At 35.9% G+C, this 25,754-nt stretch overlaps 2 protein-coding genes across 4 annotated transcripts in view; one reads left to right on the top strand and one right to left on the bottom strand.

Moving 5' to 3' along the window:
• Positions 1-13,104, bottom strand: part of METTL4 (methyltransferase 4, N6-adenosine) — a 38,572-nt gene extending 25,468 nt beyond the window's left edge. Inside the window, exons 1-4 of one of the 3 annotated variants that reach the window (XM_060119366.1) lie at positions 13,055-13,104; positions 12,029-12,425; positions 10,481-10,543; positions 1,141-1,510 (exon numbers count right to left, since the gene is read on the bottom strand). In XM_060119366.1, coding sequence (XP_059975349.1) covers positions 1,141-1,510; positions 10,481-10,543; positions 12,029-12,418 — 823 coding nt within the window. In that variant the 5' untranslated portion in view covers positions 12,419-12,425; positions 13,055-13,104. Of the gene's footprint in view, positions 1-1,140; positions 1,511-10,480; positions 10,544-12,028; positions 12,426-12,678 lie in introns of all 3 variants that reach the window. The other 2 variants (XM_060119364.1, XM_060119365.1) reach the window with 2 other exon arrangements.
• A 187-nt stretch (positions 13,105-13,291) lies between these two features.
• Positions 13,292-25,754, top strand: part of NDC80 (NDC80 kinetochore complex component) — a 62,323-nt gene continuing 49,860 nt past the window's right edge. Inside the window, exons 1-6 of the mRNA XM_060119517.1 lie at positions 13,292-13,417; positions 14,731-14,840; positions 16,224-16,301; positions 22,116-22,239; positions 22,344-22,516; positions 23,213-23,315. Of these exons, the coding sequence (XP_059975500.1) occupies positions 14,740-14,840; positions 16,224-16,301; positions 22,116-22,239; positions 22,344-22,516; positions 23,213-23,315 (579 nt within the window). The 5' untranslated portion in view covers positions 13,292-13,417; positions 14,731-14,739. The remainder of the gene's footprint in view (positions 13,418-14,730; positions 14,841-16,223; positions 16,302-22,115; positions 22,240-22,343; positions 22,517-23,212; positions 23,316-25,754) is intronic.

Below are 25,754 nucleotides of genomic sequence, written 5' to 3'. Positions count from 1 at the left end.
GTGTGCCAAATGGAAATTTTCTAGTTACATCATTCTACCTACATATATTAATTGGAATTTTACTGTGAGGAAGAGCTGTCCCTTTTCCTTTTATAAACAGAGGTATATTTTTGTAAATGTACAATCTCATAGGTGATCAAAAGAATGCAATTTAAAATAAGGAAGTGATGGTTTTTAAACTATTAGAGTAACAAAGATCAAAAAGAATGGGGAAAAATGTTCAAATATAGAATGATTTTCTCATTAATTTGTTATCTTGTCATTTACCCTGAAGAATTTATGACACTGTGACATGAATAACCAATCATTTATAAGACGGTTTGAAAGTAATTAAAAGAAGCTTTTCATTAATAAGCTATGTTATGTTAATAATGTAAAATTTTGCTAAAAAATGTCCAAATAACATTAAACAGCAGATTAAATTCAATTTGATCAATATACCTCTTATCTACATCATCCCTTAGAATATTATAAGTTATAATTTGTTAGAAAAATATAAATCACTGAGCTAAGCTCATGATGCAGATTATCTCATCTAATCCCCAAAATTACCCTTGGAAGTAGGTATTATCATATCCATTTTATAAACTAGGAAACTGAGGCTCAGTTTTGTGAAGTGCCTAAAGACTCATAGTTAAGCTTCAGAACCTAAATTCAAATTCAGGTGTATATGACTCTGGACTTAAATATCTAAATTTTTAAATTTATACAGGAAAATATTTTGAGAAACTTTAGATAATAGACTTGAACAGTAGCTTAAAATGTAACCTAAAAGGCTAGGAATGGTTTGGGAATTAACATTTGTATATGAAGTGTTTCTACTTTGCTATGAATAAAAGCTAAATAAAGTTATTTGGTCAACCCCAACTGTACCCTGAATTCCTAAGTACAGAACAGTAACTATGTTTACTCTCTTGGGGGCTAGTTAAGTTTTTGACCCTTTGTAATAAGAATTTTTTTAATTTTTAAGACAGAAGTCAGCACTTTAAAATTGAATTTAAAAGAAAAAATATACTGAGAAAATTAAGTGTTTACCCTATCACAAAATGCTGGTGCTCATTCAACATTCAGACTTGTTCTTGACTTCTGAAGCCACAAAAAAATTATCTTTTTCTAATAATGAACATAATAATTACTTACAGCTCAGAAGCGGGTACATACAAGAAATGTCAGACAAAAGAAAACTGCTTTTTGGTGGCAGCAGGTATTTCTGTCCCATTAAAGTAATCATTTTTGTAAAGTTAGAGTTGTTTTCAACAATCCGTGAAAATAAATCCTGCTCTGTAACAGATATATCATCTTCCATCAATTGTAACGTCTGAAGTTCCATTTCATTCAGAGAAGGCAAGTGCTTTGCCATTTCACATAATTCTGACAAACTGCAGGTGTCAAGTGGTAAAGTAATGGGCTCACTATACTTCTCCCGTTTTTCATAAAGTGGATGAAGAAAGCCACTTTTGAGACCTTCTTGGATTAACTGTGAAGATCCATCCAAAATCAGCCCCCTGATCTGTAAGAGAATTTTTTTAAGTACATTAAAAAGTCACTGACATTAAAACAATTTTCTAAATAATAAAGTTCCTACTATGCTTTGAATATTTCAACTCTTGGATTAAAATCAACATTCTTAATGCTTACAGGAAAATAACTTTATACTACAAAAAAAGTTAGAAAGTGTGAATATACCTTTGAAATGCTATTTCTTAAGTGTGGAATGAAACAAATCTCATAAACTCGCTGAAAATTAACTAACCAAACAATATATTGAATACGTAGAAAATGTATCCTTAAAACCTTATAAGATAAATTTGATAATGTTTCTAAAAGAAAGTGGAATTTCTAATTTATAAAAAGAATTAAGGGAATTCCCTGGCAGTCCAGTGGTTAGGTCTCCATGCTTTCACTGCCAAGGGCACGGGTTCAGTCCCTGGTCAGGGAACTAAGATCCCGCAAGCTGCGCAGTGTGGCCAAAAAAAAAAAAAAAGAATTAAGTTTAAATCACATTCAATCTTAAATTTTTCTAGTAACTTAATTTTTTACATATTTATTTATTTACTTACTTATTTGGCTGCGCCAGGTCTTAGTTGCAGCACGCAGGATCTTCACTGCAGCATATGAGATCTTTAGTTGCAGCATGTGGGATCTAGTTCCCTGACCAGGGATTGAACCCAGGCCCCCTGCATTGGGAGCATGGAGTCTTAGCCACTGAACCACCAGGGAAGTCCCCCTAGTAATTTAATTTTAAAATAAATATACCTTTGATTTTATAAAATATAGCTTGAATTGTAAAAAAAAAAAAAAAAAGAAAAAGAAAAGAATTAACTCTATAAAATGAATATAAAACAAAGGTTTTCAATAATACAACCAAAATAATTATAAAATTAAAAGCCAAGTTCTGCTTCTGGACAAGATGGAGTACCTTTAATCTGAAATTACTTTTAAAAAATTATTTTTAAAAAACGGTTTTCAGACCTTGGATGGATGTCAAGCAGTGTAGAACAGTAGTCCCTAAAAAAGGAAAAACCAGTTGCTCCAGCTTACTGCCTTGAGAAAATTTCTAGGTATCAGTACAGGAAAGAGACCCATTCAGAGTCCAGCAGTCTCTCTGAGTCAAGGAGATAGAGCTGGGGGTCTGGAAAGGCCAAGGCAGCTAGAGTTTGCAGGGCAGGATACCAGAGAGGAGAGAGCTGCACAGACAGAGAGCTCTTGAGAGCTGCAGAGGGTCAAGTCTCCAGCTGAGTAGTGATCAGCACATGTATGTGATGAAATACCCAAGGTCAGGGAAAGAACCAGATAAAATGATCAGAGGGAGAAATCCCCAGAGTTCACACAGGGCTTGTGCAGCCCATTTTTAAAGATTAGGAAAAAAAAGTAGAAAGGGATATTAAGGCACTCATTATAACCATATTCATATGTTCAAAAATGTAAAGAAAAAATGAACCTGTTAAGAAGAGATAGGGAAACTATAAGAAAAGACCAAACTGAGTGTCTAGAGATTAAAAACTACAATGCACAAGTGAAAAATACACTACATTGGAATTACAGCAGATTAGACACTGAAGAAGAAAAGGTTAATGCACTTTAAAACAATGCAATAAAAGTGCCCAAAATGAAGGGGACAGAAAATATATTTGAGGAGATAACAGCCAAAAATTTCTAAATTTGTTGAAGACTAAGTATTCACAGATCCAAGAAGATCAACAAATGGAGGAGGAGGAGGAAGAGTAGGAAGAGAAAACTACATTAAGGAACATCACAATTAAATTGCTGAAAACGCTCAAAGCAGCCAGAGACTTCCACTTCCGACCAAGATGGAGTAATAGGGACAAAAGCTTTCAAGACACTGGACATCAGGCAACAAAGGAGAGTGAAAGAAATCATAGGTAAGCCCTTTGACTGCCCCAGCTAACTGCCTGGAGATTTTCCAAGGCACAGGAAAAATCTGGGCAGAGTCTAGAAGAAATCCAGAGTTGAGGAGACAGAGCTGAGAATATGGGGAGGCCAAGACAGAGTACCCAGGAGAGTATCAGAGAGGAAAGAGCTGTACAGAGAGAACTCTGTAGATCTGCAGGTAGTCACACTGGAGAAATTCCCCTAAATACTGACCACTCCAAGTGTGTGGGGGAACTATCCAAGGCCAAGAAAAGAACCACCCAAGAGGACCAAAAGAAACAGTGTCTTGAGCTCTCACAGGGCCAAGAATAGTACCTGTTTCCAACACTCAGACCAGAAAACATCATGATTCACAGGGCAATTGGAGGACATTTCACCATGGGTCTCTCTGTGTGAGCAGAGGCATGGATAGCTTTTCTTCCAGAATAAATTTTCAAGGTGTTGGTTTGTAACCTCAAGAGCTTCCCAGGTGAAATCTGAAACTGGCCCCCGTACACAGAGGGCAAGGAGAGACCAAAGAAAAGAGGCAGACCACTCTAGATGGGAAGATGGCAGGTTTAACAACAAGAGAACTTACAAACGAGGCTTGTCTTGGGAGGCTGCAAGACAAGTAGATCTCTGTACCTGTCGCTCAGAATCCTAAAAGTTTATACAGAGTTCTTAACTGGGTTCAGTCACATACACAGTCCAGATAGTATCAACAACAGCTTACTCTCTCAAGGCTATGTCCTTGAAAACAGCTCCCATTGTGGGAACAGTGGGCAGAGTGTACAGTCCAAAGACAAAGGAGGGGTGAGGAGCCTCCAAGTGTCCAGGTCAACCAGTGGTCATATCCCCAAGATCAGTTCCTCCAACACAAGGATATTCATATAGCATGGAAGACAGAGATCATGTCTCCCTCCAAGCCAGAAGGCAGATCTGTTTGCTGTCCAGGTTAATAAAGGCTCACTCTGGGACAAAAGGTTGGACAGGTTTGTTTGCAACCCATTTTAAAAAACTGGGGTTCCCTAACCTTGGGGTTCTTTAGCTATGAACCAAATCTACTGCATGCAGAGCATACACCAAGGCTCCTTGGTATTGTCCCCATGGAGTACAAGGGAAGTCTATGAACAAAAAGTATATGCTTCCTGCTATGCAGGGAGCAATAAACTCCTTATTTTAATAAAATCTTAGGTCTAAATCTATTTTAATAAAATCTGAGACCTAAACTTGCTAACTTGTTAGCTTCCAAATAGAGTAAAATCTCAGACAGTTCATCCCAGTTCTTGACAGGGGTATTGGGTAGATAACAGATTTTGTGTCAGTAAAAAGGAATAATCAGCCTTAGTCTAAAAACATCATTCTAAACTCACCTAAGAAAAATCTACCCAGTAATTGTTAGACCAATTAAACCAAAAATCTATAAAGACAGAAGTTCTGAACAACACTACCAACTTAACCTGACATTCATAGAACACTGCATCCAACAACTATAGAATACGTATTCAAAAATACATTAAAAATAGCACACAATACAGTCACAAAGGTAATTCATATGCTGGACTATAAAGCAAGGCTCGATAAATTTAAAAGAATTGAAATCATCAGAGTATATATTCTTATACCCCAACGGATTTAAGTTAGAAATCAATAACAAGAAGATATCAAGATAAACCCCAAATATCTAGGAATGAAACAGCAGACTTCTAAATAATTCATATAGGTCAAAGATAAAATCACAGAGGAAATTAGAAAATATTTTGAAGTGAATGAAAGTGAAAATACAGAATATCAAAATATGTGGAATGCAACTAAAGCAATGATTCAAGGCAAACTTATAGCTTTAAGTGCTTATATTTTAAAAAATCTAAATTCACTGACAAAAGCTTCTACTTTAAGAAGTTAGAAAAAGAGCAAAGTAAACCAAAAGGAAGAAAATAATAGAGAACAGATATCAACAAAATAGAAAATAGATAGACAGTAAAGAAAATTAACTAAGTTAAAAGCTGGTTCTTTGAATATACTTGACATCAGTTCATGTGTCTGATAAGGGATTGATATCCAGAATATAAAAGAACTCCTAGGGAATTCCCTGGCGGTCCAGTGGTTAGGACTCCAAGCTTTCACTGCCAAGGGCGCAGGTTCGATCCCCAGTCAGGGAACTAAGATCCCAAAAGCTGTGCAGTGCGGCCAAAAAAAAGAACAAAACTCCTAGAACTCAATAACAACATCAAAAACCCAATTTAAAAATGAGTGAAGGACACGAATAGGGACATGAACAGACATTTCTCCAAAAAAGACATACAAACGGCCAACAGCACATAAAAATATGCTCAACATCATAAATCATCAGAAGAATGCATATCAAAACCACAGTGAGGGCCTCCCTGGTGGCGCAAGTGGTTGAGAGTCCGCCTGCCGATGCAGGGGATACAGGTTCGTGCCCCGGTCTGGGAGGATCCCATATGCCGCAGAGCGGCTGGGCCCGTGAGCCATGGCCGCTGAGCCTGCGTGTCCGGAGCCTGCGCGTCCGGAGCCTGTGCTCCGCAACGGGGGAGGCCACAACAGTGAGAGGCCCGCATACCGCAAAAAAAAAAAAAAAAAAAAAAAAACACAGTGAAACACCACTCACATCCATTAGAATGGCTGTTAAAAAAACAAAAACAGAAAATAAGTGCTGACATGGATATGGAGAAACTGGAAACCCTTATGCATTGCTGGTGGGAATGTAAAATGGTACAACCACTGTGGAAGACAATAAGGCAGTTCCTCAAAAAATTAGAATTATTATATGATCCAATAATTCCACTTCTGGGTATATTCCCAAAAAAACTGAAAGCAGGGACTGGAACTGATATTTGTACACTCATGTTCATAGCAGCATTATTCACAATAGCTAAAAGGTGGAAACATCCCAAATGTCCATTTACAAAAATATATATAAATAGGCACTTCCCTGTTGGGGGAAAAAAAAATCATTCAGGAGATAAATAACGGTGATGGTTACAAAACAATGTGAATGTACTCAGTACAACTGAATTGTACACCTAAAAATGGTTAAAGTGGTAAATTTTATTTTATGTATATTTTGCCACAGTAAAAAAAAAAAAAGAAAAGAAAAGCTGGTTCTTTGAAAAAACAACAACAACAAAATAACAAGCCCCTGGCAAGAAAAGGAAAGAATACAAATCACCAACATCAGGAATGAAAAGGGGTATAACTTATCATCACAAATCCTACAGACATTAAAAGCATTATAAGAGAATACTATGAACGACTTCATGCCAATAAATTTGACAAGTTGGATGAAACAAATTTCTTAGAAAATACAACTTGCCAAAATTGACATAAGCAAAAGCAGAAAATCTGAAAATCTCTGTTATCTATTAAAGAACCTTATATTGTTCCTAAAAACCTTCCCCAAAAGGAAACTCCAGGCCTAGATAATTTCACTGGTGAATTATTTCAAATATTCAAGGATGAAAAAACACTGACCCTATGAAAACTTCAACAAAGAATGTATAGCAGATGGATGTATATGGATGTATAGCAAATGAAAAGATTCTCAACATTATTAGTCATTAAGGAAATGCAAGTTAAAACCTCAATAAAATACCACTACACACTTAAAAGAATTCTTAAAATCAAAAATCTGATGATATCATGCTAGTGAGGATATGAAGCAAAGAGAGCTCTCATACTTTGCTGGTGGGAAATGCAAAACAGTACAACTACTTTGGAAAGCAATTTGGCATTTTTTTATGGATAAATATAACATTAACCATCAAACCAAAAATACCATTCCAACATGGAAATTTAAAACTCTATTACAAACAACTCTTAAGCAAATCTCTAGAAAACCATGATATATCAATGAAATATCACATCATGACAATTACAACACAACATATCAGAACCTATGGTATGCTGCAGTGCCCCAAGAAAAAAATCATAACATTGAATACTTCCATCCAAAAAAAAAAAAGAAGAAAAAAAAATGAACTAAGACAACTCAAAAAGTCAAAAAATGAGAAAAGCAGAAGGAATAAATTAAAATGGATTAAAGCAGAAATAAGTTAGACATTTTTAAGGTAAATTAATTTCAAAAACAACTAATAAATTAGGCAAAGCATTAACTAATCTATCAAGGAAAAGGGAGTAAACATACAACATAAATAGTGAAGGCAAAATAACCATAGAAACAGACTATGCATAAACAAATTTGAAAAATTAGATGAAATGGATAATATTCTAAGATAACATAATTTACCAAGGTTGACTACAAAAGAATTTTTTCTAATCTAAAATTGATTTCCAAAGAGGAAAAAGGAAAAGCTGTCAAAGAAGTATCCCCACAAAAAAGCAACATACTGAGATGGATGCAAAGGGGAGCTCTACCAAACTTTTAAAGAACAGATTACTCCAGAGAATTGGGGAGAAAAAAAGAAAAACTTCCAATACTGAAATATGTAAATATCTGTATATAATTATATATATAAAACAAAAAAATTAAATATATCAGACCAATCTCACTTACGACTGTTCCAAATAAAATAGTAGCAAACAAAATCCAGCAGAACATTTAAAAAAATAATACATCATGGTCATTTGAAATATATACTACAAATGAAGGTGGTTACATATGATTAAAAATCAAAGGAAAATATTAGGAGAAAAATCATCCATTCAATCTCCATAGATGCTTAAAAAACATTTGATAAAATTCAGTAACCACAGTTGATAATAACACTCATAAATAAGCATACACGGAAACTTCTTTAACATGCTATTTCCAACTCAGCCCAAAACCCAGTGGAGAGGAAATCATCTCCTACAAAGTCAGGGACAAGGATAGATACTCTCACAAATGTTACTTAATATTGTATCATATTTTCCAGCCTATACAATTAGAGAAGATAAATAAATTAGGGATATAATAATTACAGAGGTGTTAAGTAAAACTATTAATATTTGCAAGAGTTATAATTATTACCTCAAAAATCAAGACATTCAATTTTTTTTAAATTAATGCTAGATCTATATAAAGAAAATTTTACAGACTAACAACAGAAACTTAAACAAATGAAAAGACACATTTATGTTTTGGAGTAGGATCACAACATCTTAAAGATGCTAATAGTAAATGTTTATAAATTTGATTGCCATAAAAATTCCAATAGGTTTTTTTTTCTAACCAGACACTAAAATTGATCCTAAAATTCATATGGGAAAATAAACAAAAAGCCCAGGAAAATTCTGTAAAAAGTAGCAATGAGAAGATGGCCCAGAGTTGGGGGGGGGGGTGGAGGGTGGGGAATAAGTACTACCAGATAAGATATTAAAACATATTCACATTATAAAATCTCAAAAGAGATTGGCAAATAAATAGTGAGACAAACAAGTATGACTTAAAGTCCAGAAATAAACTCAAATACTTAGGTGAATTTAGTATATCAAGCATCTCATATAAGGAGGGAAAAACTGCATGAATAATGGTAGGACATATAGATAATCAATTGGATCCATACCTCACACTGTATACCAGGATAAAGTCTAAATGGATCAAGATATAAATTTGAAGTAAAACCATAAATGTTCTAGAATAAAACATGGGAAATTATTTTAAAACCTTGAAGAAAGAATACTTCTCTACTTATGATTCCAAAATTCAGAAGTCATAAAAGGAAAAAATGAATAAATTCAACTAAATGAAAATACAATATTGTCTGCATGGCAAAACAAAACCCAAAAAAATCATAATTAAAATTAAAATGACAAACTGGGAAAAATATGCTTGTAATTTACATGATAGACAAAGACCTAATTTCCCTAGCATATAAAGAGCTCCTATAAATCAGTAAGAAAAAGAAGAATCCAATTTTTTTAAGTATGCAAAAGAAACAAACAGTTCACATAAGAGAAATACAAATGAATTTTAAACATACATTACAATGCATAACTACATTCATAATAAGAAATGCAAATTAAAGCCATACTAAAATACTATTTTTCAACTATTAGATTGGCAAACATCAAAAATGATAATATACTGTAATGGTGAGGATGTGGGAAAACAGGCAAAATTATACATTTCTGGTGTGCTAATAAGATGATACAATCTCCATAGCAGCGATTTGGCAGTATCTATCAAAATGTTCAAACCCTCTGACCCAGAAATCTGACTTGTCGAAATTTATCCTGCAGATACCACACATAAATACAGAAAATGACATGTGCATACTATACCTAAATGTCAGCAATTAAAGATTAAGTAAATAAAAGTAGGAAAGACAATGAGATCTAAAACAATTTGTACCCTCTGTTTCCTCTCATTTCTTTAACTCCCAGATCTCAGTAACCTCTAAGTTCTAGAAATACATCCTTCATATTATTCACTTTCTTCTGCCACTATCTTAAGTTGTTTTACCTACTGACAGTAGGCTTTTATAACTCAGAAAATTTCTGGACTTAACCAATATAGCATAAGTTTACTTATGTTAAATATGTAAATGAGAAGTATATGAGATTTTAATAAAAATTGGTTTAAATTGTTCATTACAATAAAAGTAATGATAAATCACTCCACTGTTAAATTCTAACCTTGATCAAAATGATTGCTTGAGGGACTTCCCTGGTGGCGCAGTGGTTGAGAATTCGCCTGCCAATGCAGGGGACACGGGTTCAAGCACTGGTCCAGGAAGATCCCACATGCCGCAGAGCAACTAAGCCTGTGCGCCACAACTACTGAGCCTGCACTCTAGAGCCCGTGAGCCACAACTACTGAGCCCACAAGCCACAACTACTAAGCCCATGAGCCACAACTACTGAAGCCCGCACACCTAGAGCCCATGCTCCGCAACAAGAGAAGCCACCGCAATGAGAAGCCTGTGCACCATAATGAAGAGTAGCCCTGGCTGGCCACAACTAGAGGAAGCCCGGCAGCAGCAATTAAAACCCAACACAGCCAAAAGTAAATATAAATAAATAAATAATAATATTTTTTTAATGACTGATTGATTTTTAAGAACATCCTTATTTATGTTGTCCATTTATTTATACTAGTTCACATTAAACTTCCAAAGTTATCAATGAATATTTTACACCGTACCTTTGTATGGTATTCCATAGCATCCAATTCACCTTGATTGAAAACAACACATCTCTTACGCTTCTAAAGAGTAAATTACAGGGAAAAAAATTATGTGGCCATCCATCAAAATAATGACATTTTGAAATATATTAGTACTTCTTTTTTCTTTTTCACATTTTCCATATTGTGTATCTCATTCTTTAAGAGGTGATAATTAACTACTGAGGTCGAAATAAGTGCAAAGAGTATGGACTGGGGAGGTAAGATTTCCCAAATAATAATAATCATTATTATTACAAACTTAATGGGTGATAAAAGGCCATGTAGGCGTTATCTACTATTAGTAAGAACTAGTATGACATACTAAAATGGCACTGACATCCACAGAACACAACGAAACTGTGACACTGTATGAGTCACCAGTGTCATCTATCAGTTGATATACGGTATAATTATTCTGAACTTTCTTAATTTCTACAACAAAACAATTTGCAATGTCCTTTTAATAGATCTTTATATGTAATCTGAGGATTAGGTATAAATAAGATATATTAACACTGTTCTACATCTAACAACTCCATAGCAAAGAACATGTAAGTCTGCAATATAGAGCAGGGACTTTGTACTTTTCATTGCTGAAATCTCAGTGCCTACATGGTGGCATAACTCCTAGCAGGCTAACAACAAAAGTTCTTTGGCTGAATAAATACATGGACTCTCTATTACTTTCCTTATTCTAATTTTCAACATGCTTTCTTATTTAGTATCTTTCTTCCCCACTCAATTGTAAGATCTAAAAAAGGCAGAGATTATATTTATCTTGTTTCATCACTCTTTGTACAACAGCACATAGAAAGATCTCAAACATTTATTGGGAGAATAATGAATGTAATTCCTATCTCTAACAAAGAAAATATTAATATAATCTATCTGAAATGGACTTTGTATAATCACCTCTGAGCTCTTCAAATACATAAAAAGTATTCAAGCATAATTAATTTGACTCTATATGGCACTCTCAAAACTTTTGATTGCACCAATGTGTATACAAATATATATACTTTAAGAAAATATATTTTCCATAGTAGCTGTCTAATTTTATCACTAGAAATTTTTCAAAAATATCACCCTTCTTCCAAACATTTATTATACAAGCTTATCCCCAAAGGATAAATCTCTAAAATTCTCCCTTTATACTGTTATATACTGCTTTAGAATTTTACAGAGAAAGAAACATACTTTTGGGCAAAAATAGGTGTAAAAACATGCAATTAATACGAAAACCTAGGCAGACAGGGTTTCTTTTTTTGTTACTTAGTTTTGTTTGTTTAATTTACAGAGCATTCACTTTTGAATCAACTTGGCTTACTTCTGAAATACGTAAATTTGGTCTTCTAAAAATGGTAGAATGTTAGCAAAAAGTTAAAAATCACTCTGGATGTGCTAAAGTCTTATTATGCTTTATTGACTATTCTTTATACTTAGTAAATCACAAGATATTTGAGATGCTGGAATAATAAATTTGTGTTCTCTGTAGAAAAATTTAAATTTCTTAAAACTTATTACCTTCCCATTAACAGAAATGGAGATTTCTTTCTTAACATCATTTACTACATCTTCCTTTTCATTACTTTGTTGGCATTCTTTGTGACTAGCAGAAGTTATATAAGGTTTGGTGACATCAAACAGTTCAGATCGAAAAACATATTTTTGTATGAACATTTCACAATTTCCTCCATCATCATTTTCTGGCTTAGTGGTAGAAGCAATACAAGTAGCAGAGGCTCCAAAAGAGGACACAGAATCCATGTAAAGAGTATCAAGGTGAACAGAAGAAGTAGGCTCATTTTTACTGCAACAAGGCGCATGATGCTGGTGAAGTTCATAACTTATCTTGTTAATGAAAGAAAGATGATCCAGTAACCATCCTGGTGATAGCTCACGCACCACAGACATTCTCTTCCTTTAAAACAAACAAGCACCTCTGAGAATTAGACACTAGAAGTAAAACCCAACTTTCCTAATTAAGTACTAAACTCAGGAAAGGTGACGTGCCCAAAATTACAACTGGTTGATGGCACAATTGCTACAAAACCCAGGTATCCAGACTTCGGCTCTGAGCTCCCCTCCCGCCACCCACCACTCTCCAAGTTTGGGGCTGTGTTTGCCTCAAACGCAGGGAAGGGGGGATGTCATATTTTAGCAAAGTAACCTACTGTGCTCAGGTCACTTTTCTCTCCTAATTCTCGGCTCCACACTGGATCCTCCAGCTTTGCGCAGGCCACCGCTAGAGCACCTGGAATCCCAGAGAGCGCTCAAGCTCTGAGCCCGAACCCTGGCGGCGGCCTCAGCAGCGCTACCCTGGGGCCGACTGTGCCCCCACACTCGGCCGTCCCTATCTCCTACCTCGCCGCCTCCCTTGTCAGAAAAGTGCACCCCGCCTTCCCAGACTTGCTTCATGAAACAGCACCCATCTAAACAGTGGTCCTGAAAGACACTCCTTTCAGGGCAAAGGAAAAAAAAAAATCTCCTTTTCTAACAGTCAGCGGGAGCCGCCATGTTGCTCTACGGAAAAAACGTTTCTAGGGCTACCTGGAGCGCTCTTCTCGCTACTCAGGGACGTAAAGCGCTCGGGTGTTCACAGCTAAATTTTAAGGGTCGGGCCAGACTTTGCAGAGGACGCTTACAGCTGCCGGGAGACGCCCGAGCGCCCCCGTGAGGCGGCGGCACTTCACCAACACGCAGAGTTCCGGCGACGAGCGGCGCGCGAGAGTTGCGCACGCGCGCGCATGTCGTGCGCGATGACGTCAGCGCCGCCGGAGATTTTAAAATTCGAACGGCGCCGGCGGGTGAAGGAAGGTGGTTGTGTTTTGGCGGCTGACGTCTTGTCTAGCGGGCAATAGCACGGTTTACAACAGTTCGGTCCCTGCGTCGTATCGGGAAGCTGGAAGAAAGGTGACTAATGACTTTGCGTTAATTTTGTTCCGGCAGCACTGGGCTAGAGGGAGAACGCCAGGGCGCCAAAAAGTTAGATTCACGGGCCCTGAGGAGCGACGGTTTGGTGTTTGCTGTTGTAACCGGCCCCCGGGCCCCATCTGTTCGAGGCGCTAGTTTCCCGGAGTCCAATAAATTTCTTATGGCAGTGATTTTCCAAGGGAGAAGGGGAAGGCCAAGGTGACACTGGTGGGGTGAAGAGGACATGGAGAGAGGAAAAGGGGAAGAATGGATGGGAGCAGGGAGAGGAAGGACGAGATGAAAAACTGTTTGCTATGGTGCGTTTGAGATACTAGTGTAACATCCTGGTGGCCGTGTAAGGAGTACATCTGAAAGTCTTAACCTCAGATTTTAAGAGTACATTTTAAGTGGAGATTGGGAGTGGACAGATAGGTGAGAGTGGAAAAGTTTAATAGATCAGAAGCGTATACTGAAGAAGAAATAGCCAAACAAAGAAGGAAAGAGTGTAATCAGTTTAAAAGACAAAGGAGAGCCCCAAGAAGTAAAAGGATAACCACAGATGTTCACTTTCTTGGAAACCAGGACAGGACCTGGAAGGGCTAGGTGTATAGTGTCTAATGTCTCAGAGTTAAGATAGGATCAAAAGATTTGTCAGTCATGAGTATCTCAGGAGGCAACTGTTTCAGTAGATGGGAAGGGAATGAGATGTGAATGTGGTCTGAGAAAATGGAAGCAGTCTGTAGACCAGATAATTTATCCTTGATGAGAGGGAGATTGAAGCACGAGGGGCAGTAATTGAATAATGTAAATGGGAAACAGTAGGTTAAGGACAGAGCAGGGGAGATGGACATTAGGAAAAGAAAACTGAATAGCTCTGTTCCAAGACCAAAGAAAAGGAAACATCAGAGGTAGTTCTTGTCAGTAGCCTCTGACTTCCCATTGAAATAGGCACAGCCAACAGTGGTGATGTGGTCTGAGTTAGGATTTAGGAGTTTAACTACCATAAATATCCTGTGAAGGTAGGAATCATACCTTATTCACCTTTGTATTGTTTGCATTGCTTGTACACTCCCTTGTACATGGTAGGCAGTTAGTAAGTGTTTATGTGTGTTGAATATTTTTAAATGGATAGATGTTCCCTGCAAATGAGGACTTCACCTTACATGAACAAGCAAAGATAGCCCGGGAAAGATTATCTTGAAAAAACAGTGAAACTTGGCTGCCTTTCTGTTTGAGGGTAAAGATAATAGTTGTTGCTTAATGTACCATCTGTGTCTGGAAAGACTTGTTCATTACCAAATTCGTGAATGCAGGTCATAAGCATGAAACGCAGTTCATTTTCCACCGGTGGTGCTGGCCGCCTCTCTATGCAGGAATTAAGATCCCAGGACTTAAATAAACCAGGCCTCCATACCCCTCAAACGTGAGTACCTATGCCTTATTGTCTTTGGCAAAGAAATCTGTAAAGGAGGTTAATACAAAGATGTAGTATGAGTGATATTGTGATGAATCTTATCTGTTCTCAGTGGTACCTAATTTGGAGTCAGTGAAGGCTAAAAGTGGGCATGTTACTAGGTGTTGTGTTTTATCTCATTTGATAGTTAAATCTCCAAAGCCACGTCTTTTGCTAGGCAATCCCTGAGGGACTGCTAATTCCTTTTCAGCACTCTTTCACTCTTTTATTTTCCCCCTTTACCGTAGAGCTGCTTGTTTGAGCAGGTTCTCTGCTGTAACTTCTATTTACTGAGGTGTATCCAACTAGCACAGTTCTCAATGAAAGGTATTATTTGCCCTGACAATTAGCTGCAGTTGAGTAGCAGCCTACAGAACACCACTTCTCCAAACTATTTCCTCAGGATTCACTGGGAAAGAAAGGTGCCCAAAAGAACTTGCTATCACTGTAGTCAATATCCTGTAATGATCTGTAATTGAAAAGAATCCGAAAAAGTATGGGTATGTGTGTGTGTGTGTGTGTGTATCTCTCAGTCACTTTGCTATACACCTGAAACATTGTAAATCAACTGGACTTCAATTTTTTTTTAATTTTTTTAATAAAAAAGAAAATGAGGGGAAAAAAACTTAAAATCATAAACTAATTTTTCCCTATGAATGAATTTCTTACAATTAAGAGAAGGCTATTTGTAACCATGTTGAGTGCTATCAGTCCTTCTCTATGACCAAGGTACAAGTTACTTGCTAACTGTTCTTAAGTTACTTGGGTTTACATAGTATGAGCCTCTGCTACTTTTAGAAATTTGAAATATTTATACATTTTTTTCTTCTGAAATCAGAGAAATGTTTTGTACTGTTGCACATTACTACTCCAAAAGATTTGTGCCTTGAATTGCATTCAAAGCTAAAAGGCTGCCTTTGTCAATGTTTCTGGTTTGTAATTGACGTAATGTATGTTCTTAAGTGTAGCTGCAGTCTAATAAAGAGTGAGCCTCAAAAGAAAAAATTTTAAGTGTGGCTATCAATCTATGATTGAAAATATCTATTTTTAAGTCATTTCTTTTCCTTTGAAGTTGTTATCCATAAATGTACATATTTTAGGATAATTAAAATTACAATGTAGATATGGGGGGTTTTCCTCCTTTTTTCTTAACATTTTAGTGTTAAAACTCATACTATGTTGTAAGCCTATCCTATTTTTGTTAGCTATGATTGCTGCTAAAAATTTTCATGATTTTGAATTATTCTTATAGGTAATGAGGAAGAGGGGTTGGTTCCAATGTATTTACAAAAGTTTCTTGAACTAATATTTTTCCACTTATTTAAAGAGTTTGTTTTTCTCCTTTTCTTAAAGCAAAGAGAAATCAACCTTTGGAAAATTGAATATAAACAAACCCACATCTGAAAGAAAAGCCTCTGTATTTGGTAAAAGGTAATTACTTTTTTTATTAATTCTAATGGAAGGGATTCTTATAGCCATACATTGAGCTAGATGTTGTCAAAGTACAAAAAATTAGATGGCGTGGTCCCTTTCAAGAGAAAGTTATAATCTAGTTTTCCTCTGTTTTAAATGGTTAAAATGGTTATATTTGCTTTAGGTTATGCTGAGATATATCAGCACATTTAGACCAGTATTTCATTGTTACAAGTGAATACTTGATTGAAAATTCTACACATAGCTTTCACATACTATGGAATCATAGCATTTTAAAATTAGGAACTATCATCTAGTCCAACATCTTAGCCAAAGACTTTTTTATACTAAAATATTAAGGACTCCAAAGAGCTTTTATCTTGTGGGCTGTATCTATTGATATTAACTATATTAGAAAATGAAACTGAGAAAAAAATTAGTATGTATTAATTCAGTTTAAAATAACAATAACCCAGGACTGCGCTTGTGATCCAGTGATAAAGAATCCACCTTCCAATGCAGGGGACATGGGTTCTATCCCGGGTCGGGGAACTAAGATCCCACATGCGGCGGGGCAACTAAGCCCACGCACCACAACCACTGAGCTCATGCACCTCCACTAGAGAAGAGAAAACCCACACGCCACAACTAGAGAGAAGCCTGCATGCTGCAATGAAGGGCCAGCATGTCGCAACAAAAGATCCCACATGCTTCAACGAAGATCCTGCGTGCTGCAACTAAGAACCAAAGCAGCCAAATAAATTAATTAATTAAATAAGTAAATATTTTTTTAAAAAGTAAAATAAAATAACAGTAACCTATTACATGTTAATATAAATAACATGCTTTAATTTTTAAAAAACAAAACTATTTCAGTAAGAAGAGTGACATTTATATTTTTGCAAATCTCTTTAATGTCTGGCTTAATAGAAGATAGCTAAATTCTCATATCTGCTTCTGAATTCAGTCTGTTATGATATCTGACATCATGTAGCCAGCCTCTGGAAAACTCCACTGTACACTCAACGAAAGAATAAGAATGAAAGGTGTGAAAAAAATCTTAATTTTATTGTGAAAATAGTTTTGACTTCTCGATCCCCTAGGGCACACTTTGAGAACCACTGTCTAGAGTAGATCAGTAGTTGCCTAGGCTGGAGGTAGGGTAAGGATTGACTGGTAAGGGGGATAAGATTTGGGATGATGGAAATGTTTAATATCTTGATCGTGGTAGAGATTACACAGGTGTAAATATTGTCAAACCTCATCAAATTGTATGCTTTTAAGTGGTTGAGAGTCAGCCTGCCGTTTCAGGGGACGCGGGTTCGTGCCCCGGTCCAGGAAGATCCCACATGCCACGGGGCGGCTGGACCCATGAGCCATGGCCGCTGAGCCTGTGCGTCCAGAGCCTGTGCTCCGCAATGGGAGAGGCCACAACAGTGAGAGGCCCGCATACAGCAAAAAAAAAAAAAAAAAAAAAAAATTGTATGCTTTAAACAGGTGCATTTTATTCTAAGCAATTATACCTCAATAAAGTTAATTTTTTAAAGAAATTTCCAACTCCAAAATAGAGAAACTGTTCATCTCACCAAAAACAAAATATAACTTTGTTTTAAAACAAATGCTTATTTAATTATTTTGAAAATATTTAGAGATGACATATTTGTTACCTTATGAAAAGTCTTTGTCATGAACCCAAGTTAAACTGTTTCTGGTGTTTATTGTAGTTGATAAAAAATCTTAAGGCATTTTTGTAATGTAACTTTCATCTCAGAGCTGAATGTCAGAGATACTGATGATAATGATTATAAAATCTAACTTTTGCTAAGCATTTTTGTAAGCCAGAAAAGTGCTATTTTATATCTCTTTTAATCAATCCTCAGAACTGCCCTATGTGTAGATACTGTTATTGTCTTCATTTTAGACATTAGGAAATTAAAGCACAGAGGTTAAATAGTTTACCCAAGGTCATACAACTAGTAACAGAGACAGAATTTTTAACCAGACTCTGGTTCTAGACCCTATTGTCTTAAACTATAAGTTGAATGATACAGTATTTTGATTGGTTGGGAAATTCTTTTATAATTTAAAAAGCTATCTATTATTACAGTTTTGTGTAGAATAAGAGCTGAATCTATACATGTATTCTTTCCTAGTAAAAAAAAATATTAAAGATTAAGTAATAGCAGTATGTAGAAAAGTGGATCTCAAATAGCAAATTCTCAGGGGAAGAATTAGCTAATTAGCTAGTTAATCAGAGCAGTGGCATCAGAGAGCCCAAGCTAAAGAACTTTTAGAACCTGGTCAGGAAAGAACTTGAAAGCAGCAAGCAAACATGCAGGGAGAAATTGTTTTGATGAACAGAGTTCAGACATTACAGCAGTGTTCATTGTAACTCAGTTTTGTGGCATCTGTCCAAAAAGAAAAATTATTGTCCCAAGGATATTTAATAAACTACAATGGTTAGGTAAATTGGGCCACAAAGAGAAGCAAAAGAAACCATTATAAAGATTTAAACAACTGATGAACATAGATGCAAAATTCCTCAACAAAATACTAGCAAACAGAATCCAACAGCACATTAAAAGGATCATACACCATGATCAAGTGGGGTTTATTCCAGGAATGCAAGGATTCTTCAATATACGCAAATCAATCAACGTGATACACCATATTAACAAATTGAAGGAGAAAAACCATATGATCATCTCAATAGATGCAGAGAAAGCTTTCGACAAGTTCAACACCCATTTACTATAAAAACCCTGCAGAAAGTAGGCATAGAGGGAACTTTCCTCAACATAATAAAGGCCATATATGACAAACCCACAGCCAGCATCGTCATCAATGGTGAAAAACGGAAACCATTTCCACTAAGATCAGGAACAAGACAAGGTTGCCCACTCTCACCACTCTTATTCAACATAGTTTTGGAAGTTTTAGCCACAGCAATCAGAGAAGAAAAGGAAATAAAAGGAATCCAAATTGGAAAAGAAGTAAAGCTGTCACTGTTTGCAGATGACATGATACTATACATAGAGAATCCTAAAGATGCTACCAGAAAACTACTAGAGCTAATCAATGAATTTGGTAAAGTTTCAGGATACAAAATTAATGCACAGAAATCTCTGGCATTCCTATATACTAATGATGAAAAATCTGAAAGTGAAATCAAGGAAACACTCCCATTTACCATTGCAACAAAAAGAATAAAATATCTAGGAATAAACCTACCTAAGGAGACAAAAGACCTGTATGCAGAAAATTATAAGACACTGATGAAAGAAATTAAAGATGATACAAATAGATGGAGAGATGTACCATGTTCTTGGATTGGAAGAATCAACATTGTGAAAATGACTCTACTACCCAAAGCAATCTACAGATTCAATGCAATCCCTATCAAACTACCACTGGCATTTTTCACAGAACTAGAACAAAAAATTTCACAATTTGTATGGAAACACAAAAGACCCCGAATAGCCAAAGCAATCTTGAGAACGAAAAATGGAGCTGGAGGAATCAGGCTCCCGGACTTCAGACTATACCACAAAGCTACAGTAATCAAGACAGTATGGTACTGGCACAAAAACAGAAAGATAGATCAATGGAACAGGATAGAAAGCCCAGAGTTAAACCCACAGACATATGGTCACCTTATCTTTGATAAAGGAGGCAGGAATGTACAGTGGAGAAAGGACAGTCTCTTCAATAAGTGGTGCTGGGAAAACTGGATAGGGACTTGTAAAAGTATGAGATTAGATCACTCCCTAACACCATACACAAAAATAAGCTCAAAATGGATTAAAGACCTAAATGTAAGGCCAGACACTATCAAACTCTTAGAGGAAAACATAGGCAGAACACTCTATGACATAAATCACAGCAAGATCCTTTTTGACCCACCTCCTAGAGAAATGGAAATAAAGACAAAAATAAACACATGGGACCTAATGAAACTTAAAAGCTTTTGCACAGCAAAGGAAACCATAAACAAGACCAAAAGACAACCCTCAGAATGGGATAAAATATTTGCAAATGAAGCAACTGACAAAGGATTAATCTCCAAAATTTATAAGCAGCTCATGCAGCTCAATAACAAAAAAACAAACAACCCAATCCAAAAATGGGCAGAAGACCTAAATAGACATTTCTCCACAGAAGATATACAGACTGCCAACAAACACATGAAAGAATGCTCAACATCATTAATCATTAGAGAAATGCAAATCAAAACTACAATGAGATATCATCTCACACCAGTCAGAATGGCCATCATCAAAAAATCTAGAAACAATAAATGCTGGAGAGGGTGTGGAAAAAAGGGAACACTCTTGCACTGCTGGTGGGAATGTGAATTGGTACAGCCACTATGGAGAACGGTATGGAGGTTCCTTAAAAAACTACAAATAGAACTACCATATGACCCAGCAATCCCACTACTGGGCATATACCCTGAGAAAACCATAATTCAAAAAGAGACATGTACCAAAATGTTCATAGCAGCCCTATTTACAATAGCCCGGAGATGGAAACAACCTAAGTGCCCATCATCAGATGAATGGGTAAAGAAGGTGTGGCACATATATACAATGGAATATTACTCAGCCATAAAAAGAAATGAAATTGAGCTATATGTAATGAGGTGGATGGACCTAGAGTCTGTCATACAGAGTGAAGTAAGTCAGAAAGAGAAAGACAAAAACTGTATGCTGACATATATATGGAATTTAAGAAAAAAAAATGTCATGAAGAACATAGGGGTAAGACAGGAATAAAGACACAGACCTACTAGAGAATGGACTTGAGGATATGGGGAGGGGGAAGGGTAAGCTGTGACAAAGCGAAAGAGAGGCATGGACATATATACACTACCAAACGTAAGGTAGATAGCTAGTGGGAAGCAGCCGCATAGCACAGGGAGATCAGCTCGGTGCTTTGTGACCGCCTGGAGGGGTGGGATAGGGAGGGCAGGAGGGAGACGCAAAAGGGAGGGGATATGGGAACATATGTATATGTATAACTGATTAAATTTGTTATAAAGCAAAAAATAAATAAAAATAAAAAAAATAAAATAAAATAAAATCCAAAAAAAAAAAAGAATGTGTGCGTGTGTGTGTATATATATATATATATATATATGTATATATAACTGAATCACTTTGCTGTATAGCAGTAATTAACACAACACTGTAAATCAACTATACTTCAATAAAAAAGAGAAAAGTTGCCAAATTTCAAAAAAAAAAAAAGATTTAAACAAATGATGTTTTGTTTTGAGAGGAGGGGCTTAAGATGGAGCATATATGCTATAGCTATTAATGACTAAAAAGTAGCCACATATATTTATGGTAAATAACAATCAGATACATAATATTGCATGACACAATAACGTTCATGAAAAAAAGCACAATCTGTTTCAACATCTCAAATTTTCCTGCAATAAATAATTGTAAATAAAGGAGTTGGAAGTGAAGGAGCAATCATGGAGGGGCAAGTAGGATGTTGAAAGAACCTGGGTTATTGAATAGACCTGGAGAACAGTTGGTGCAGAAGACCTAGTGGACTCAAAATGCACAGTTTTAGAGGATGATGTATGTGTTAGTAATGCAGAGCACCAGAAGTGTAGTTTTCTTCCCACCTCATTTTATACTTTAATCTTCATTATTTGCTCTTTTTTTCTCTGCTTTGAGTAAGAGAAATCTTAAATAAAAACCAAAGAATTGAACTTTAATGTTTGATGCTGATGTTAAACTATAAAATTGTCTTGAAATAATTTAGGCTTGACCACAGAAGGAAATAATTTTGACTGACTTTTTAAAAATATGTTTACAGGACTAGTGGACATGGATCCCGGAATAGTCAATTTGGTATATTTTCCACTTCTGAAAAAATCAAGGACCCAAGACCACTTAATGACAAAGCATTCATTCAGCAATGTATTCGACAGCTCTGTGAGGTATTTTATAATCTTAACTATTCGAAATTGTGAGTGTTTTCTTAAGTATTTTTCAGTAATTTTCCTATTGTAAAATGTTTGATGTTTCATAAAAATTATTATAGTTTCTTTCAGAAAACGGTTATGCATATAGTGTATCCATGAAATCTCTACAAGCTCCTTCTGTTAAAGACTTCCTAAAGATCTTCACTTTTCTTTATGGCTTCCTGTGCCCTTCGTATGAACTTCCTGACACAAAGTTTGAAGAAGAGGTTCCAAGAATCTTTAAAGATCTTGGGTTTGTATGTTATATGTCTCATTAGCCTAGAGAGGTTGTTGGAACACAGAAAAGAATGAAACTCAATAAGTGTGTAAAGATTTTGAGTTAGAGAAATAATATATTTTAAGATGGTCACTATGGGCCACATATGCAAGATAAATTGAAAAGGCAAAAAAAACAACTTTTTGGAGATTATTACTGAACTACAGATGATAGATCATAAAGCCCTCAACTACTGATGTGATGAGGAATAGATAGAATAGGCTAGCTACTGCAGATTTTATAGAAACAGAAAAGATAGGATTGAAAGCCTGGTGAAAATGGAGTAAGAAAGTCCAGAAAGGCCTGTGTAGAATAAACACAGGGGGAGAAATGGATTTCAGGAGGAGAAATACATACATGTGGTTTATTTGGGGTACATTGGATTTGAGGGAACAATCTTTCAGGAGAGAAGTCCAGCATGTTGGTTGTAAATCAAGTTCTGCAGCTTAGGGGATATATGTACAAAGTAATCTGCAGAGAAAAAAACCAAAAAATACACAAAACCATTTGAGGGTAAGAAGACGAAGAAGAGAATCTCAACAAGTATCTTGCTTCTAAACAAGTCGAGACATGGTATATATGTGGAATTTTTTTTAATGTAACTTCTTGCTTAATTTAGCCATTATTTTTATAAAATTAACATACTGGCTTATGTTTTCTGACTTTTCATAGGTATCCTTTTGCATTATCGAAAAGCTCCATGTATACAGTGGGGGCCCCTCATACATGGCCTCACATTGTGGCAGCCTTGGTTTGGCTAATAGACTGCATCAAGGTATTTGATTTCTCATTTTAATTATATATATAGGAAAGATTTTTTTTTCCCCTCAGGGTATTTCTATTTCTTTCCCAATCTTACTTTTACCAATTATCTCAAAATCTGCATCAGTTTTCCGTTTTCAAAGCATGTTTAATTTTAAGTTCTTCAAGATGTTAATATATGATTCCAGAGGTGAGGAAAGGAAATATCACAATGGCAAGGAGGTCATTTGTTTTCATGAGGTTTTACAGCTCAAAAACAAACAAACAAACAGAAAAAAAAAAAACACAGCAAAATAAGTCAGTAGGAATTTCCCCCATAACATTTGGTTTTCTTCCCCTTTTTATTTAAAGTCCATATTCATTGCAAAAGTTCTGGAAAATACAGAAACGTGTACACAGAAATTGGTATACTCATAATCCCACAACTCAGAGGCAACAACTTAAAACATTTCCTTAGGATATAGTTTTAAAAGTGCATTTTTGCTATGCAAATTATATGTATTTTTTCAACTTTTGATACATATTGACAAATTTCCCTCCAGAAAAATTACACCAGTTAAAAGGTCCTCAACAATGTCTGAGAATACCCATTTTCCCACATGATAGGCATTATTGTTTTAAAATCTTTACCAATTTGGGAGGTGGAAATGTAGCTTGTTTTAATATATTATTAAAGTGATTATGTTTTTGTATGATTTATCATTATTATTGCTATTTCTTATAACTTGCTTATATGTGCTTTTTTGGCCTATTTTATATTTCTTTATTTCTTTCTAGTATTACTATAAGCCTTTATATATTGAACTCCTTACATATTAAGCTTATTGATGTTTTTTTTTTTTTTTTTTTTTTTTTTTTTTTTTTTTTTTGCGGTATGCGGGCCTCTCACTGTTGTGGCCTCCCCCGTTGCGTAGCACAGGCTCCGGACGCGCAGGCTCCGGACGCGCAGGCTCAGCGGCCATGGCTCACGGGCCCAGCCGCTCCGCGGCATATGGGATCCTCCCAGACCGGGGCACGAACCCGTATCCCCTGCATCGACAGGCGGACTCTCAACCACTTGCGCCACCAGGGAGGCCCTTATTGATGTTTTTAATAATTGACAACATGACAAGCAAAAGATAATATTTTTGTATTTGCAATTTTTGTTTTTAAACTTGAATATTCACACATAACTGCGTATTCATGTCTTTTGACTTTTTTATCTTGTTTATTTGCAAGATCACCATTTTGTATGTCAAAAAGAGTTGAATTGGGTAAATAAGCTCTTTTGTATATGGTGCAAATGTTTTTCCCTCATTATCCTTTTGATTTATGTGCTGTATTTTAATTGGTTGCAAATGTAAATATGTACACTGTTACCTAGTCTAATACAGTCTCTTCCTTCTCTAGCTTCTAAGTTTCCTGTCCTACTTAGTTCTGGAATCCTTAGAACTAATACTGTCCCCTGACATTCTCTTGGCCGTCAGCAAGCCCATAACTAAATGTAGGCAGGCACTGGGGATGGATTTTGACCCAGGAGATATACTGGTACATTCAGCACCACCAATTTTCAAGAGAGAAGTAGAAATCCACTACCATAGTCCATTAATAGAACTTAAGTTTTATTGAACTTTATAACTTTTATGTGTTCAGTTTGCCTCTCCTCAGTGATACACGTGGACATTGGGTAACCACCTCTCTGCTCTTCCCTCCAAATACCCCTATTGTCATTAGAACACCTTACCCTTGTTTGCCTAAGCAGCTTAGGTCATTGTTATGTTTTAGGGAGATAGCATTTCCACAGTGATACAGGAGCTTCTGTATGGAGTACCTGCTTTGGCTTATATCGGGGAGGGACCTCTTGAGATGCCTCCAAGTCCATTACATAGACTTGGAGGCATAGGTTGAAATCCCCTCCTTCCTATCTTAATTTGCTTGAGGTAGTACAACTGAACACTATAACAATGTAAGAATCAATGAGAGAGCATTCATAGGTTTCTTATGCTTTCTTTCCCACTTAACAGAATCCTAGGTAATTAGCCACACTTAGGATGGTCTCCTTTACTCCCATGTTTTTTAAAAAGTGCTTTCACTTTTTTCCCTAGTATTTTTATGGCTTCTTTGTATTGTGTTTAAATCTTAAACCATCTGCAATTTATTTTAACATTAAAGAAAAGGAAATTTTATTTTTTAAATGGCTCACTCATATATCTCAATACCTTTTATTGGATAACCCATCTTTTCCCCTTCGTTTTTTTTTCTTTAATTTTGTTGAGATATAATTGACATACAGAACTGTAAATTTAAGATGTACAGTGTAATGACTTGACTTACATTGCCAAATGATTACCACAGTAACTTTAGTTAAAATCTATATCTCGTAGATGCCAAAAAGAAAAAGGAAGAAAAATGTTTTTTTTCCACATGATGAGATCTTTTAGGATCTACTCTCTTAGCAACTTTCAAATACACC

Source organism: Mesoplodon densirostris, chromosome 15 (genome assembly GCF_025265405.1).
Source record: "Mesoplodon densirostris isolate mMesDen1 chromosome 15, mMesDen1 primary haplotype, whole genome shotgun sequence".
Taxonomy (NCBI): Eukaryota; Metazoa; Chordata; class Mammalia; order Artiodactyla; family Ziphiidae; genus Mesoplodon; species Mesoplodon densirostris.
Note: the sequence above shows the minus strand (reverse complement) of the source record. Positions and strands in the feature narration are given on the sequence as shown.